General features: G+C 42.3%; 2 protein-coding genes across 2 annotated transcripts in view; both read left to right on the forward strand.

Annotated features, from left to right (window-relative positions):
- UBE3C (ubiquitin protein ligase E3C) overlaps positions 1-1,773 on the forward strand; it is a 68,308-nt gene extending 66,535 nt beyond the window's left edge. Inside the window, exon 24 of the mRNA XM_044424591.1 lies at positions 111-1,773. Within this exon, the coding sequence (XP_044280526.1) occupies positions 111-281 (171 nt within the window). The 3' untranslated portion in view covers positions 282-1,773. The remainder of the gene's footprint in view (positions 1-110) is intronic.
- Positions 1,774-8,808: 7,035 nt separating this feature from the next.
- The window catches only part of DNAJB6 (DnaJ heat shock protein family (Hsp40) member B6), a 59,232-nt gene continuing 55,359 nt past the window's right edge, over positions 8,809-12,681 (forward strand). Inside the window, exon 1 of the mRNA XM_044425283.1 lies at positions 8,809-8,966. The gene's annotated coding sequence lies outside the window, so the exon portion shown is untranslated. The remainder of the gene's footprint in view (positions 8,967-12,681) is intronic.

Here is a 12,681-nt window from a genome sequence, read left to right on the forward strand (position 1 = left end):
GTGTCTTCAGGGCCATTTTTAAATGGTATTTAGAAATGCTAACAAATTAATTTCTTCTTCTTTGGGGGAAGTTTGCTAGTTTCACCTTTCCTCTTTCTTCCCTTCATGAGGAATTATATCCTGCTTTTTGCATACACAATGGAGGCTCCGATTTAGAGCGGCTACCCACTGCCAGTACCTGCATGAATTTATTGAAACTTCCAGAATTTTATGATGAAAACCTAATGCGGAGTAAACTTCTTTATGCCATTGAGTGTGCTGCTGGATTTGAGCTGAGCTGAGCTGAGCTGAAGTTTTAATCAAATACTCTGTTGAAGGACTAATTGGTGCCTACTCATAAGCAACACCTATACCAAGAAGCTTAAGGGAATTCCATGTAGGTTTCTGCAGTTCATATCTCCTATTGAATACTCTCAAGTAGGTTTCAGTTTTAAAGCAAGATGTTAGTTTGCTGTCATTCGTTAGCATTTAACTACATTGATGCTACTTGGTTCTGATTCAGAGTAAGGATTGCTGTGTGCAATTTGGTAGGCTTTCAGAGAAAGAGTGTATTTGAGCACAGTAACATCTTTGTGAAAATAACCAAAGATGAAGCTTTGGCTTCTTGTTGTTCAAATATAAACAATTCCGCAAGCTGGCAATAAAGCGACATACAAAGCAGCCCATGGAGAAGAAACAGGGTGATGTCCGTGGAGAGGAGGCAAACAATCTGCAAGTGTCTTGGACCTGAGAGGCTAAAATATGGTTAGGAAAAGGGGCAGAAACTGTTTACAAATCTTTCTGCGTCTGCAAGTTATTGCAACTGGGGAAAATGTATTTTTATTACCATGGTAGTAAATGGTAGGCATTGAGAGAGAAATGTATTTCATCTGTGTTGTGTTGTGTTTCAAAAAGAAACAAAAACCTTCATTAAATCTGAATGGACAATGCCTTTTCTTTAGTTACTACCTTAACCAGTGTCATGATCAATCAAACTAACACGCCATGGTTTTTCCTCTGCTTTGTTATATTTTCTCCTTCATGACTGTAGTCTTTGTTTATGCATCCCACTTCTTTTGCATATAGGATACATATAATAGTTGTGACTTTGGAAAAGACATACCTGTAACAGCAATTAAAATAAATTTGAACAGAAGCATTAGGCTTTATCTTTTATATCTGAAAGCTTGTGGGTGTTCATGTACCCTTTTTAGCTTTCTTCACCTGGAATAACTATGCTTGCTGTAAAAACTGGACTGTCCTTTGTTATTTGTCATGAATTAGCAACTATGAATCCATTTGCTTAGCACCATCTGCTTGGACACAGGGAAGCGGAGTGTGTCACTAGACGATATTTAAGGGAAACGTTCGTTTCATGTGAAAAGTGGTGGTTAAGAATGGTCACAGCACTGGGTCAGCATTTGTTTTCATGTGCAATTCTCACTAAATTATTTTTATAATATAATTGGAACCTAAATCATTAACAGGTGGAATCAAGTACATCCTTTATCATCAGTTAAAAAAGATGTGAGTACTTTACAATTGTGGGCCACTCCATCAGCGGTCCTCAAGATTGAAAACTATTTTACTGCTGGAGAAGCTCCTGAATTTCATATTTAACTAGCAGTAAACAGCAATATATTTTAAATGTGCAGAAGAGCTCTGAGTGATTTTATGATGTTTACTAGTGTTAGTACAAAAATGTATAATTTCATGATTTGGATAAGAAATGAAGTGTTAAAAATACTATTTGTAGTCTCCATGTACAGAAATAAAACAATTGTTTTCTTTTTAGTTTTGCTGTTTTATTTATGGTAACTGTTATGGTACTCTTCCCATTCCGTTCCTGACAGTTTATTTGTTGTTTATTTGTTTACAGCATTTAAACACTGTTGTTCAGCCAAAAAAGCTCCCAAAGTGGCTTACATGGATTTAAAATAAGATGGCTGACTTGCCTGCCTTGTGTTTATTAAAAACATATATAGATTATGGAACATAATAAAGTCTGTAGAAATCCTTGGTAGGACTGCTGCCTTCTCTTAAAAGCAAAACCTGAACACTTTCCTTTCTAAAAGCATTATTTATTTTATAATCCAAAGCATTAAACATTTTTGAAATTATTATTTCATCTGAGTTCATTTGTTTGATTAAAAGTGTCATGTTTGTAACTTGTAAAATGCAAATTAAACTTCTCTGTTGAGTCATAATATTTCCAAGATTTTACTGGAGTTGTGCCACATCATAATGGCTAGGAATTGCATGCAGCACAGTTTCCCAAATATTATAGAGGTCAACTGAGCAGAACCAAGGGTGAGCCTGAAATTACCTGAGAGCACTGCAAAAGAGCTAGTTGAACCTCTTTAGTTATGTTTGGTTTACTTTATTTCACTTTTTCCTTTATGCCAACTGAAATCTACTGCTAATTCTCTTCCATTTTAGGGGTGGTTTGGCATGTGGCACAACAAGCTACTCTTCATGAAAACCAGAACAAAGCAGCTGTGGAAGCATTGAACTGGTTGTGTAATTCTCTAGATTTGGGTCACTTTGTATCAGATATTGTACACTATTATTTTAGTAGAACCTGAGTATTTCTATTATTGGGAAGCTTCAAATATGAGTTAATAAACAGCCTGACTATTGCTTAATGGAAGCTATGGATATATGAATTTTGTTAAATCAGCTCTTTCATGGATTGTCTTTCATTGTGACATCCAAATTTTGTTGTAACTGCATTGCATTTACATTCCTCCTTCCTTTTGCAAGGTAATTTCAATAGTCATTCTGTACTCTCTTTTATTCTCACAGCAACCATCCTGTGAGGTAGGTTAGGCTGAGAGTGAGGGATTGGCTCAAAATCACTCAGTGAATTTCATGGCTCAGTGGGCACTAGAACCTGGATCTCTTGGGTCCCCAGTCCATCAGCCTTAATCATCATTTCACACTGGTTCTCAATTGATCAAATTAGTGGGGGCTTTTGTAGGGGGATCATCAAGACTTTTGTTCCTATTTGCTCTTGCAAATTCGCTCAAGTGTGCATTTGTGCAAATTCCCCTAAAATGGTTTAGTGAATTCCCCTAAAATATTTTAACATTTTTTCCAAGTCCATAAGCATGAGTCCAATGAAATCCTCATCTTTCTTTGCTGTGGCCATGTTGGTGAGATATCCATAAAATGGAATTGTACATGCAGACAATAGGGGCAATCCAATGGGACATTTACGCTGCCATCAATTCCTTTATTCCCAAGAGCATGTGCTTCCCGCCCCTTGCAGAAGGGAGGTTTAGCACTTCTGGAGCAGCTAGAAACGAGCAAAAACGCTTGCTTCTGGAATGGCACAAGTCAAGGCAGATCATGTAAGGGACAATTAAGAGACTAACACATCCACTCATTCTTCAGAGACACTAAATCTCCCTTGCATGAGTGGTGGATCTTGCTTGAGCCATTGTTTGCAGAGTGGAATCAGCAGGAAAGAGAATCCAACCCTGCTGGATTCTGGCCAATGACTAGAGATAGTCCATTATCTAATCAGCAGCACATGGTTGGGTTTTTTTTACCTGCTCCATCCTTTGAAGAATATTTCTGCACTTTTCCAAAGTTTTCACCCAATGAAACTAATTTTAGCTGAATGCATGAATTCTTATGTGCATTTCATTGATGCAAACAGAACAGAACTGAAGCTGGAAAGCGGCGGAAGGAAGCACATTGTTCCTTTGTTTTAGGTGATGCATGTCATATACTCTGATGCAGGCACCTCCAAAGAAGCATTTCATGCCACGTGAAGAGGAGAAATGCTTCCTTCACAAGGGTGCCTGCCATCCATGGCCTTTGTCAGTATGAATATGATGTAGCAGCACAACAGGAAAACAGCAAGGGTAGCAGTACTTCTTCTTTCAGAGGAGCTGCTCTCTAACCCGTAGACTTGTCCCCATGCAATGAGTGTGTCTTGGTCTTCAATAAAATGGTTACCTTTTCTCCTTTGTGCTCCTCACTTTGGGGTGGGGCACAATCATGTGTCTGTGAAATATCAGTTGTATAAATAAAAAAGTAGAACATGCGTGACAGAAAAGAAGGACTTTTCAAGCCTGAAGGCCACGCACATCTTCAGTGTTGGGTAACTGCTGCAAACTCATCTTTCTCTTTGTTTCTTTATCTTCACATGCCTCAGAGGGATCCTACAGTAAATAATAAAATACAATGAACAAGTCAGCTGTCTTTGTCTTGTGTGTGCACACTCCAGGATTGGCCAGTCATCTCCCCACCATTTCCTGCCAGGTGAGGAAGTATTAAGCAGACTACTCTGGGCCCCAACCAGGATCCACCCAATAAGGAATACTCGGCCAGTAACTGTTTGTTGCTATGCACTGTCGTCTCTGGCTTAAGGTACCTCTGAGTGGAAGCGCTTCCAAATCTCTGGTCCTTGACAACCCTGCTCTGCTCTTGTAACCTCAAGACTGTATATTTATGGCATTGATCCATTTTGGATTTGGTTATCCTCATCTTCTGCCTTTGACTTTCCATAGTACGATGGGCTTCACTGAGTCTTGACTTCCCAGTTTTGTCATTTTTGCTACAGGAAAATGTTCTGTAGCTAGATCTTACCTTAGATCCTACAGTTCTGGCTAGATCTTACCTTAGATCCACTTGCTCATCTTTCCACTGGTCCAGGGAATTTGCAAAACCATCCTCCAGCACCATCGTTCAGATGCATCAATTTAGCAGTAGCCCAAACGGGCCAAAGAATTACCTGCTTCTGGAGGTAGCCATGCCATTATGCAGAGCAAGGCAGCAAACACTGGCAGAAGGTGAGCCACACATGGGGGCAGCAGCAGTGGTGGTGCTCCGACCCTCCCCGGGGGCGGGGTGTTCCCCTAAACTAGCCGGCTGCCCCATTACTAAAGTTGGACACAGATTCAAGTGCCAGTGCATCCAGCTTTTGTGTGAATGTTGGACAGGGGGCATCATGTTATAAGCCAGCCTGTAAACTGCCCAGGGAGCTCAAGCTATTGTGCAGTACAAACAGGACGTGGTTCCTCATCTCATGCACTCAGTTGGGCTCGGCTGTGACTGCTTCAGAGGAATTATGACCAGGAGGGGGGGGGGATTCCCTATGGCCTCTCCGTAAGTCATGCACTTCAAGTGGAGCCTAGTGTGGATGGATGGCTTTCTTGACGCTGTTCCCCACACCACCCAGTACTTTCAGAGAAGCTGTGGAAGCTGCCACATCTGTGGCAACCAACATGGTTGCAGAAGTGCAGAAATCCCCGTGAAGGGAGGCTGCAACATCTGGAACTGCTTAGCTTTGAAAAAGTGTGAGAACTGGGAGACTCGACAGGATGGGAAGAGAAACTCTCATAATTGTAGAATCCAGGGTCATCCTTTGAGGTTGAATAGAAATGATTTGGGCAGATAAAAGGAAATACTGCTTCACACAGCACATAGTTAAATCATGGAATTCATTACCTCAACATACGGTGATGGCCACAAACCTGGGCAGCTTTAAAAGATCAGATCTATTCATGGAGGATGCAGTGTTCCATTTCTCCTAGTTGGGGAGGGGCACATCTGTGCAGCCAGGTGTGTTTCCGGGTTTTAAATGTATCTGTATTGTATTGATTTGTTTCTGTGAGCCATCCCGAGGCTATAAAGCAAGGGGACCACATATAAAAACTTTAAATATCTGTATTCTTATGGCACATGATTAAATGAAGATGTCAAGAGTGAAACAACACCCAGAGAGAGTCTGCTGGGGGTGCACAATTGAAAAAATATTTACAGTTTATTCAGACATACAGGAAATACATCTGGCATGTATGCAGCCCCTGAAGGGACGACAAAGATGGTGTCTGTACAAGATGCTTTTATAAGCTATCTGTTACATACACAGTTTGGTGGACCGTGCTGGATCTGGTGGGAGACCAGGTAGACATCTTGCTAGAGGCGCGTAAGAATAAAACAACAGGGATTAAGGCAACACAAAGAGAACCTTCAGAACAGCAAAACATTAGTGTGCCTCCAAAAGACCTTTCAGGACAGGGACATTAGCATTTCGAAGGCCTACCTGGGAGGCAAGAATCCAGTGTTCTTACAGTGCCAGGATTTTAGCAGCCATATTATGGCAAATCTTTTGCTCATTTTTGCTCATTTTGTCCAGGCAAAGACAAAAACAAAGCAAAACACATCGTTGTTCAAATGATCCTGAGAAAAAAGCTTCATAAATTCTGTGGGGCCCAGATACAGTCTGAGGCAGTAAAAATGAATAGATTTTTAAAAAATGTGCTAGGAAGCTTCATCTAAGGTAGTCATACGTTAGTTATCTTAATCAAGTCTGGACCTTCAGTCAGATGACCAGAAAGAGGAGCATCATTTTAAAAAGAGGTTTGAAGGAAGGATTTTGAATAAGCCCAACAAATTAATGGTCAAGTAAGTATCAAAAAGGGGCAAGGGGTGCATAAACTGACACACACACTTTTGACCAACTTTAAACTAAGAAAGGCTTGTGGAATTGTGACAGAAATATGTTAATTTTTGACTCTGCAAGGCCACTCTTCCTCTTAGTTTGTAGCTGGCCTTGAAACAGCACCCAGGAGTAGTTAAGTATAAAGTTCTCTGACCTTGTGTAAGAAGGAAACTATTGAAGAAGCGCCAGATCCTCTCTCACATTTGCCCAGAAATGTTTTTTGTTCCTAAGAGAGGCTTAGATTTTAAAAACCATGTGTTGAGTTTGTAAAGGCAATGGCTTCCACGAACTCAGCTGTACCAGGGGAAGTCAAGACAATAATTTTAACAGCATTATATTTATGCTATTAAATGCAATTTAACTCTAAGTAATGGAATTTTGTATGTATATTTTGTGTATGTCTTAGGGTGGAATCCTGTGCATGCTTGTCTCTAGAGTAAGTTCTACAACTCAGTAGGATTTGTTTCTGAGTTGACCTACACAGGATTTATTATATATGCAATACCAATGTGATTAATGGGCATCCTGTACTTCCAGTCTAGTGAGCTTTCTTCACAATAGCATAACAAAGGTGAAGCAATGCCGGATGAATCCCTAGGGCAGCCATGGGGAAGAAGGAAATAGGATGACCACAGTCATCCTTTTGCAACTAGTCTTGCTTTCCCAGCAATGATTCTGTGGGTTTTCCCTACCATGGAAAAATCCAAATTTTAAAACAGGTTTGAACAGTTTTGCAAATGCCACTAGTACAGATGTGTCCCCAGTCTGAATCTTCTTTTTCCCTGAAAGTCCTCCCGTTCTCTGTCCATACATCCATTTCTGCAGACAGAGCTGTACGTGAGAGAGACAAGGTCTTTCAAAGATACACATGGAGACCTCAATTTACCTAGAAGAGGGCCCGTGCAGTGGAATGACCTCCCCATGGAGGCCCATGAGACGTATCAGTTGTTTTAACAGGTCTAGTTTTTAATGAAATCACATTATGATAATACATTAACACCCTGCTTTTCTTCCTGCAAGGAACCCAAGACAGCACTCACAAGGTACTGTGAGGGAGGTTAGGCTGAGTCCATGATGGGCACAAAGTCACCCAGTGAGCTCAGGGCTGAGGGGGAATGAGAGCCCAGCTCTCCTGAGCCCCAGTACTCTAACCACTACACCAGACTGGCTCTCAGAGTGCTCTAGTTACTGAAACCATGCTACATTTTTGTAAATTGGAATTTTACACTACATGTTACTGCATTTTATTGTCAATAGTTTTCACTATTGTACCTACGCTTATGAATTAAGGACACAGGAAAAGCCCGGCTAGATCAGACCGGAGGCGCCTGCAGCCCAGCACTCCGTACACAGGGTGGCAAAACAGCTGCTCTCGGGCTCCCTCAAGCAAGATGGGTGCAAGTCTGAGACAGAAGGCTTCAGCAAGATTGAACAGCCCATAATAAGCTAGCTTATATGGATGAGTGCCTTTTGCTATTTTTCCCTGCAGGCTTCTACACACACGTGCGTTTTCTGTTCAGGACCTAGCACTGCTCCTGCCAGAAATCGATCCCTCTTACCTTCCGCCCCTTCCGGATTGCGGCACTGTTCGGCAATTGCTTTCTCCAGCAGCGCAACGCCGCCAGGCCGCCGCCAGGGGGAGCACAACCCCGAAACCTTTGCCGGGTGGGAGGGGAAAGCCAGCGGGGCGGAGCCGAGGACTACTTCTAGAAACTTCCGGAAGAGACGCAGGCTTCCTCCTTCCCTCGCGCTCGCTCACATCTTTCCTCTGCAGGAGGCGGTCACAGAGACAATAGCTTACAGAGTGACGCATTCTTTCTTTGGTTAAGGTCATTGCAGGTTTACGCGACCAAAGGCAGAAGTGAGAGCTCTGCATAGGAATCATGCTGCTAAGCAGGGAAGAGTAGCCGCAAAGAGGGGCCCCCACGTTCTTCTACACCTTATTTTATGATGCATCAAGCAATCAGCTGTTTGGTTGAGTTTTTAAAAGGGGAAATCCTAGGCATGTTTAGGGAGGAACTCCCCGAAGCCCCCAGTACAGCACCCTGAAATAGGCTGGGTTTTGTGGGCCTATTGTCCAAACTTGCACGGGGTTGCGACTTTAGATGTTTTGAAGCTCGTTTTGTGCCTTTACTCGGGCGATATTAGAAAAGCGATGAACGTCACTCTGGATACTCCATTGGCCCCTCCTGCTGGAGAGTCCCTTGAAATCTAGGATTTCCCACGGAGTTATGGAAACATCTTTCACCTGAGAGCCGGAGGGGAGGGCGGGGAATGGAGAGAAGAAAAGGCGAAACCCATGCGACTCTTCCTTTTCCTTTATCTATGGAAGGGAGGGGCCAACGGCGGCTTTTCCCTCCGCGTTCTGCGTGTGACGCATTTCCTGTTTGCGGCCCTCAAAGAAGAGCTGCGGTCGTTGCCATCAGTGCTGCTGCTGCTGCTGCTCAGAGAGCGGGAAGCGAAGCGACTGAGGGAACGAAGAGCGCCGAGCGCTGCAGTCGCTGGCCTTGAGAGGAAAAGGAGCTCGCAGGTGAGCGGCCATGGGAGGGCGGGGAGGGCCGTTCCCGAGGCACTTCGCCCCCGAGGCAGGCGCGGCGGCGGCGGCGAGGAAGGAGGCAGTTCTGAGGGGATGTTCTCTCCTCAACAACGGGCCTGGCGTCTCCCCCCCACCCTTATCCTTTTGCGTCTCGTGCTCGCTTGCGATTGGCTGGTTGGCGCTGAGGGGCCTCGAGGTGACCACCGATTGGCTCGTGGCGGCTTTCCATCTTTCCTGGGCCTTCCCTTGAGAATCCTCCGGGCGCTTGGGTCTTCCCTGCTGTGAGGGCTGCCTGGGCCGGACATCTCCCCGCTCTCCTCGCCGTCGTTCTCTCCTGAGCCGCTGGAAGCCGGGGGCGAGGGTCGACGCAAGGCTCACCCGCCGAGGCAGGCCGAGTCGAAACACGCCTGGCGCTTTCGTCGTCCTCGCAAAACAAGGGGAAAGACCCTTGCGGAGTTGAGGGAGGGACTCCGGCTGCCTTTTCCAAGTGTGTGTCTTTGAGGGAAAGTGGCACTTAGATTCAGAGGGGAAAGCTTTGCTGACGTGATCAGACAGACAAAAGCCTTGTATAGAGACCTATACGTTACCAGAGCAATTTTAAATGGGCCCTTCTCCAAAATGTGAGCTTAAATAACTAGCAGTAATTTAAGTCAGGCAAAACCAGAAAGATAAACAATCGAATCATTTATTGCACGAACGTCTTTCCGTGGCTGCGGCAGGTTTTAGTGCATGAACTTTGTTCTCCCAAACCTCCACACAATCTTTTATTCTTAAATCCGCCGTAGTACTTGGTTTTTTAATAATGTAACAGGCTAACATAGCCATGGAATGTATTAATGATAGACAGTGGAAAGAACTGTTACTATGTTATTATTCTCCACTTTGCATTTTTTCTTTCTGCTCTGTAGTTGAAAGCATTCTTAACAAGAGAAAGAAAAATGCTTTGAAGATGTTTGCTTAAAGGCAGTGGTTCTTGGATTTGAAAAATACAGTGAATTGAGACCAGAAACTACTGCTAGAAACAGCTAAGCGGGATAAACGAATGATTTTGTGCATAATCGCTTGGAAGTAATACTGAATGTTGGAATTGCAAATGTAGAAAGCCCAGTATTTAATTGGCAACAATAACTTCCTTGGAGAAGTACTCTTCTGAGAATAGTAAATCTTTTTTGTTGTTGTTTATTAGATAATTTAATAAATACTGGGCACTTCAATAAAGCACAATTGAGATTGCTTGGTTAGCATTTTTACCTAAAAGGGCAAACTGGAGGTCTCCCATTCTCTCTTGTGCCAACTATTTCATCCCCCTCCAAATCAATTTCCACATCTTTGTTTTCCTTCTGTACTCCATTATGGCCCCTATTGTTCTTTTTTCTTTTGCCTCCAATAGTATCTTTCAGTTTCTTTTGATTGGTCTACTTAGCTCCTCCTCCATTCCCTGTGTTTTCAGTCACTGCACTTTTTATCTTCCCCATACTCCACACAGATAAAGCTCAGCATAACCCGGACTTCCCTCTCCTCTCTAATCACCTTGAATATCTATTATCCAATCAGAATGGAAGTGGGTTGTTCAGTGAAGAAATAGAAGACTAGCATAGGCTGGCATAGTGCTTTGAGAGGATCTTTAGCTAAGTGCATGCAAAAAGACTCTGGTTTAATCCTTGGTATCTCAAAGTGGGAAATAGGAACTCTCCAGGGTTACAGGACTATCAGTCAGTGTTGGCAATATTGACCTAGGTAAACTGGGGTCTGACACAGTGTAAAAGAGGTCACTATGTTTTCTTTTTCCTCAATAAGCAGTTTGGTGTAGATGGGGGCACATAGCATGGCAGGCCTTGGAGAGCAACATGGTGCTTATGGACATAACATTGGAGACTGTAGGTATAACCAGTAAATCCAGCTAAACTTAGTCACTTTGTTTAAAGAGAATTTGAGGCTTTGTAGAAATCAAATACTCACCTGTGCTACATCTGGCATTTTTAGTAGTAGTATAACCATAGTTCTCAATTTGTAAGGCTTTTGGATACCTGAAAGGAGATCTATGGTCTAGAGAAGGATTGACAGCCTCCTTATTGCTTCTAGGAGGCAACATACCTGTAACATGTACAGGAAGAATAGTTGCTTTGTTCTAACCATAGTGTGTGTGGGTGTGGAGAAGTGGTTGGAGGAGGTGGTCACTTAGATTTCTTCCCTTACCCTTTGTTAATGGAGGCGTTGCATTAATACCTGACAAATTCTTAGGTATAACTGCTGGCTGTACACAACTGCATATGAGAATGATGCTTGTTTCCTGTGTGTTGGAATGCACAAAATGGGTTAACTTCCCAAATTATTTCAAAAACACTTCTCTTTGGTAACATTTCATATTATCAAGGGAATTTAATTGATCTCCAAAATAGCCTAGTATGCTGAATGAATAAACTGAGTTTACGGACAAAAGTCTAATAAATGGAACAGCTGGAGTTCTGGGCCCTTCACGTTTCTATGATGCTTTTGACTGCTGTGTAATGTTTTTATACTATATGAAATTGTTGGTGGTTAAACCTTGTATGACCCAACCTGGGAAAATTTAAGTAAGTTATAAATTTAATAATAAAAAAGTCTTACTTCAAGTTGGTGACTAGCAGTAAGGCTAGCCAGGGGACAATTTCTGAGGTGCTAGCAATTTTGGGGCATCCTTACATTCCCCCTCTGCCAGAATTTCTAAAATCTCAATGGAGGTTAAGACGACAGGGGAACAATAGTAAAGGGAGTCATTATTTTCTTAAAACAATACATTATAACAAAGCATAACTTTAGGTTACTGCAGATACCACACTGGAAGTTCTTGTGTGCCATATCATGCAACTGTTCCCACTGCCTTCTATGGTGGCTAGGGTCAGAATTTGAACAGGATGGAAGAATATATAAAACTATATATGTAGAACTAACATATTAAATATATCTGCTTTAAGGGAAATAGAAATAGCCTTTGAGCTGAATTTGAAAGTCTAGAAATAGTGATTTAACAAATGCTAGATTGGTCAAGCAATTTTAGATAGGCTTACCCACTCGACCTGGCACTAGTTTATACTGTGGTTAGAAATGTTTTTGTTCCTTTGCTCTGCATTTCTAAATATTTTACCCTCCCAGCTGAAGAGCAAAATATTGTCATCTTGCTCATAATCTGTCATCTTGTACAAAATCAGACTGTTGTTTCATTGCTATTTATTTCAATGTCCCAGTTTGTATATGAAGGCAACCCGTAGGTGGGAGTGCCTGTGTTACCCCCTGTTCTCCATTCTCACTTGGCACTCCCAGTAATGAAACCATTTTTATATATTTGGTCCTGCTACCCATGCTTCTGTTTTCAAATACAAGTTAGTCAGTTTATGCAATAATGCATGGTGTTCTACACAGCAATAAATAGACTGGTCAGACCATACCCTTTTGCATTATTGGAGCAGTACAAACAAGAGTATTAGACTTTGGACTTTGAGTACTACAGGCTTTCAGGAAGTTAAGGACTTCACTCAAAGCAGAATTGGAAGGCTAAAGCATAATTTCAAGATCATTAAAAAAAACTTAAGATTGAAGGATCAACAAGATACTGTAACTGTGTTTTTGAAGGATTATAAAGTTTCCTGGAAGTAAGTTTCCAAACAGCTTTTTACAAGAATTTCAAGCATAAATATCTAAAGATGGGCATGTGGAAAGATTGATCCAGGAA

This window comes from Varanus komodoensis, unplaced genomic scaffold (genome assembly GCF_004798865.1).
Source record: "Varanus komodoensis strain SLA01 unplaced genomic scaffold, ASM479886v1 scaffold15, whole genome shotgun sequence".
In the NCBI taxonomy this organism is placed as follows: domain Eukaryota; kingdom Metazoa; phylum Chordata; class Lepidosauria; order Squamata; family Varanidae; genus Varanus; species Varanus komodoensis.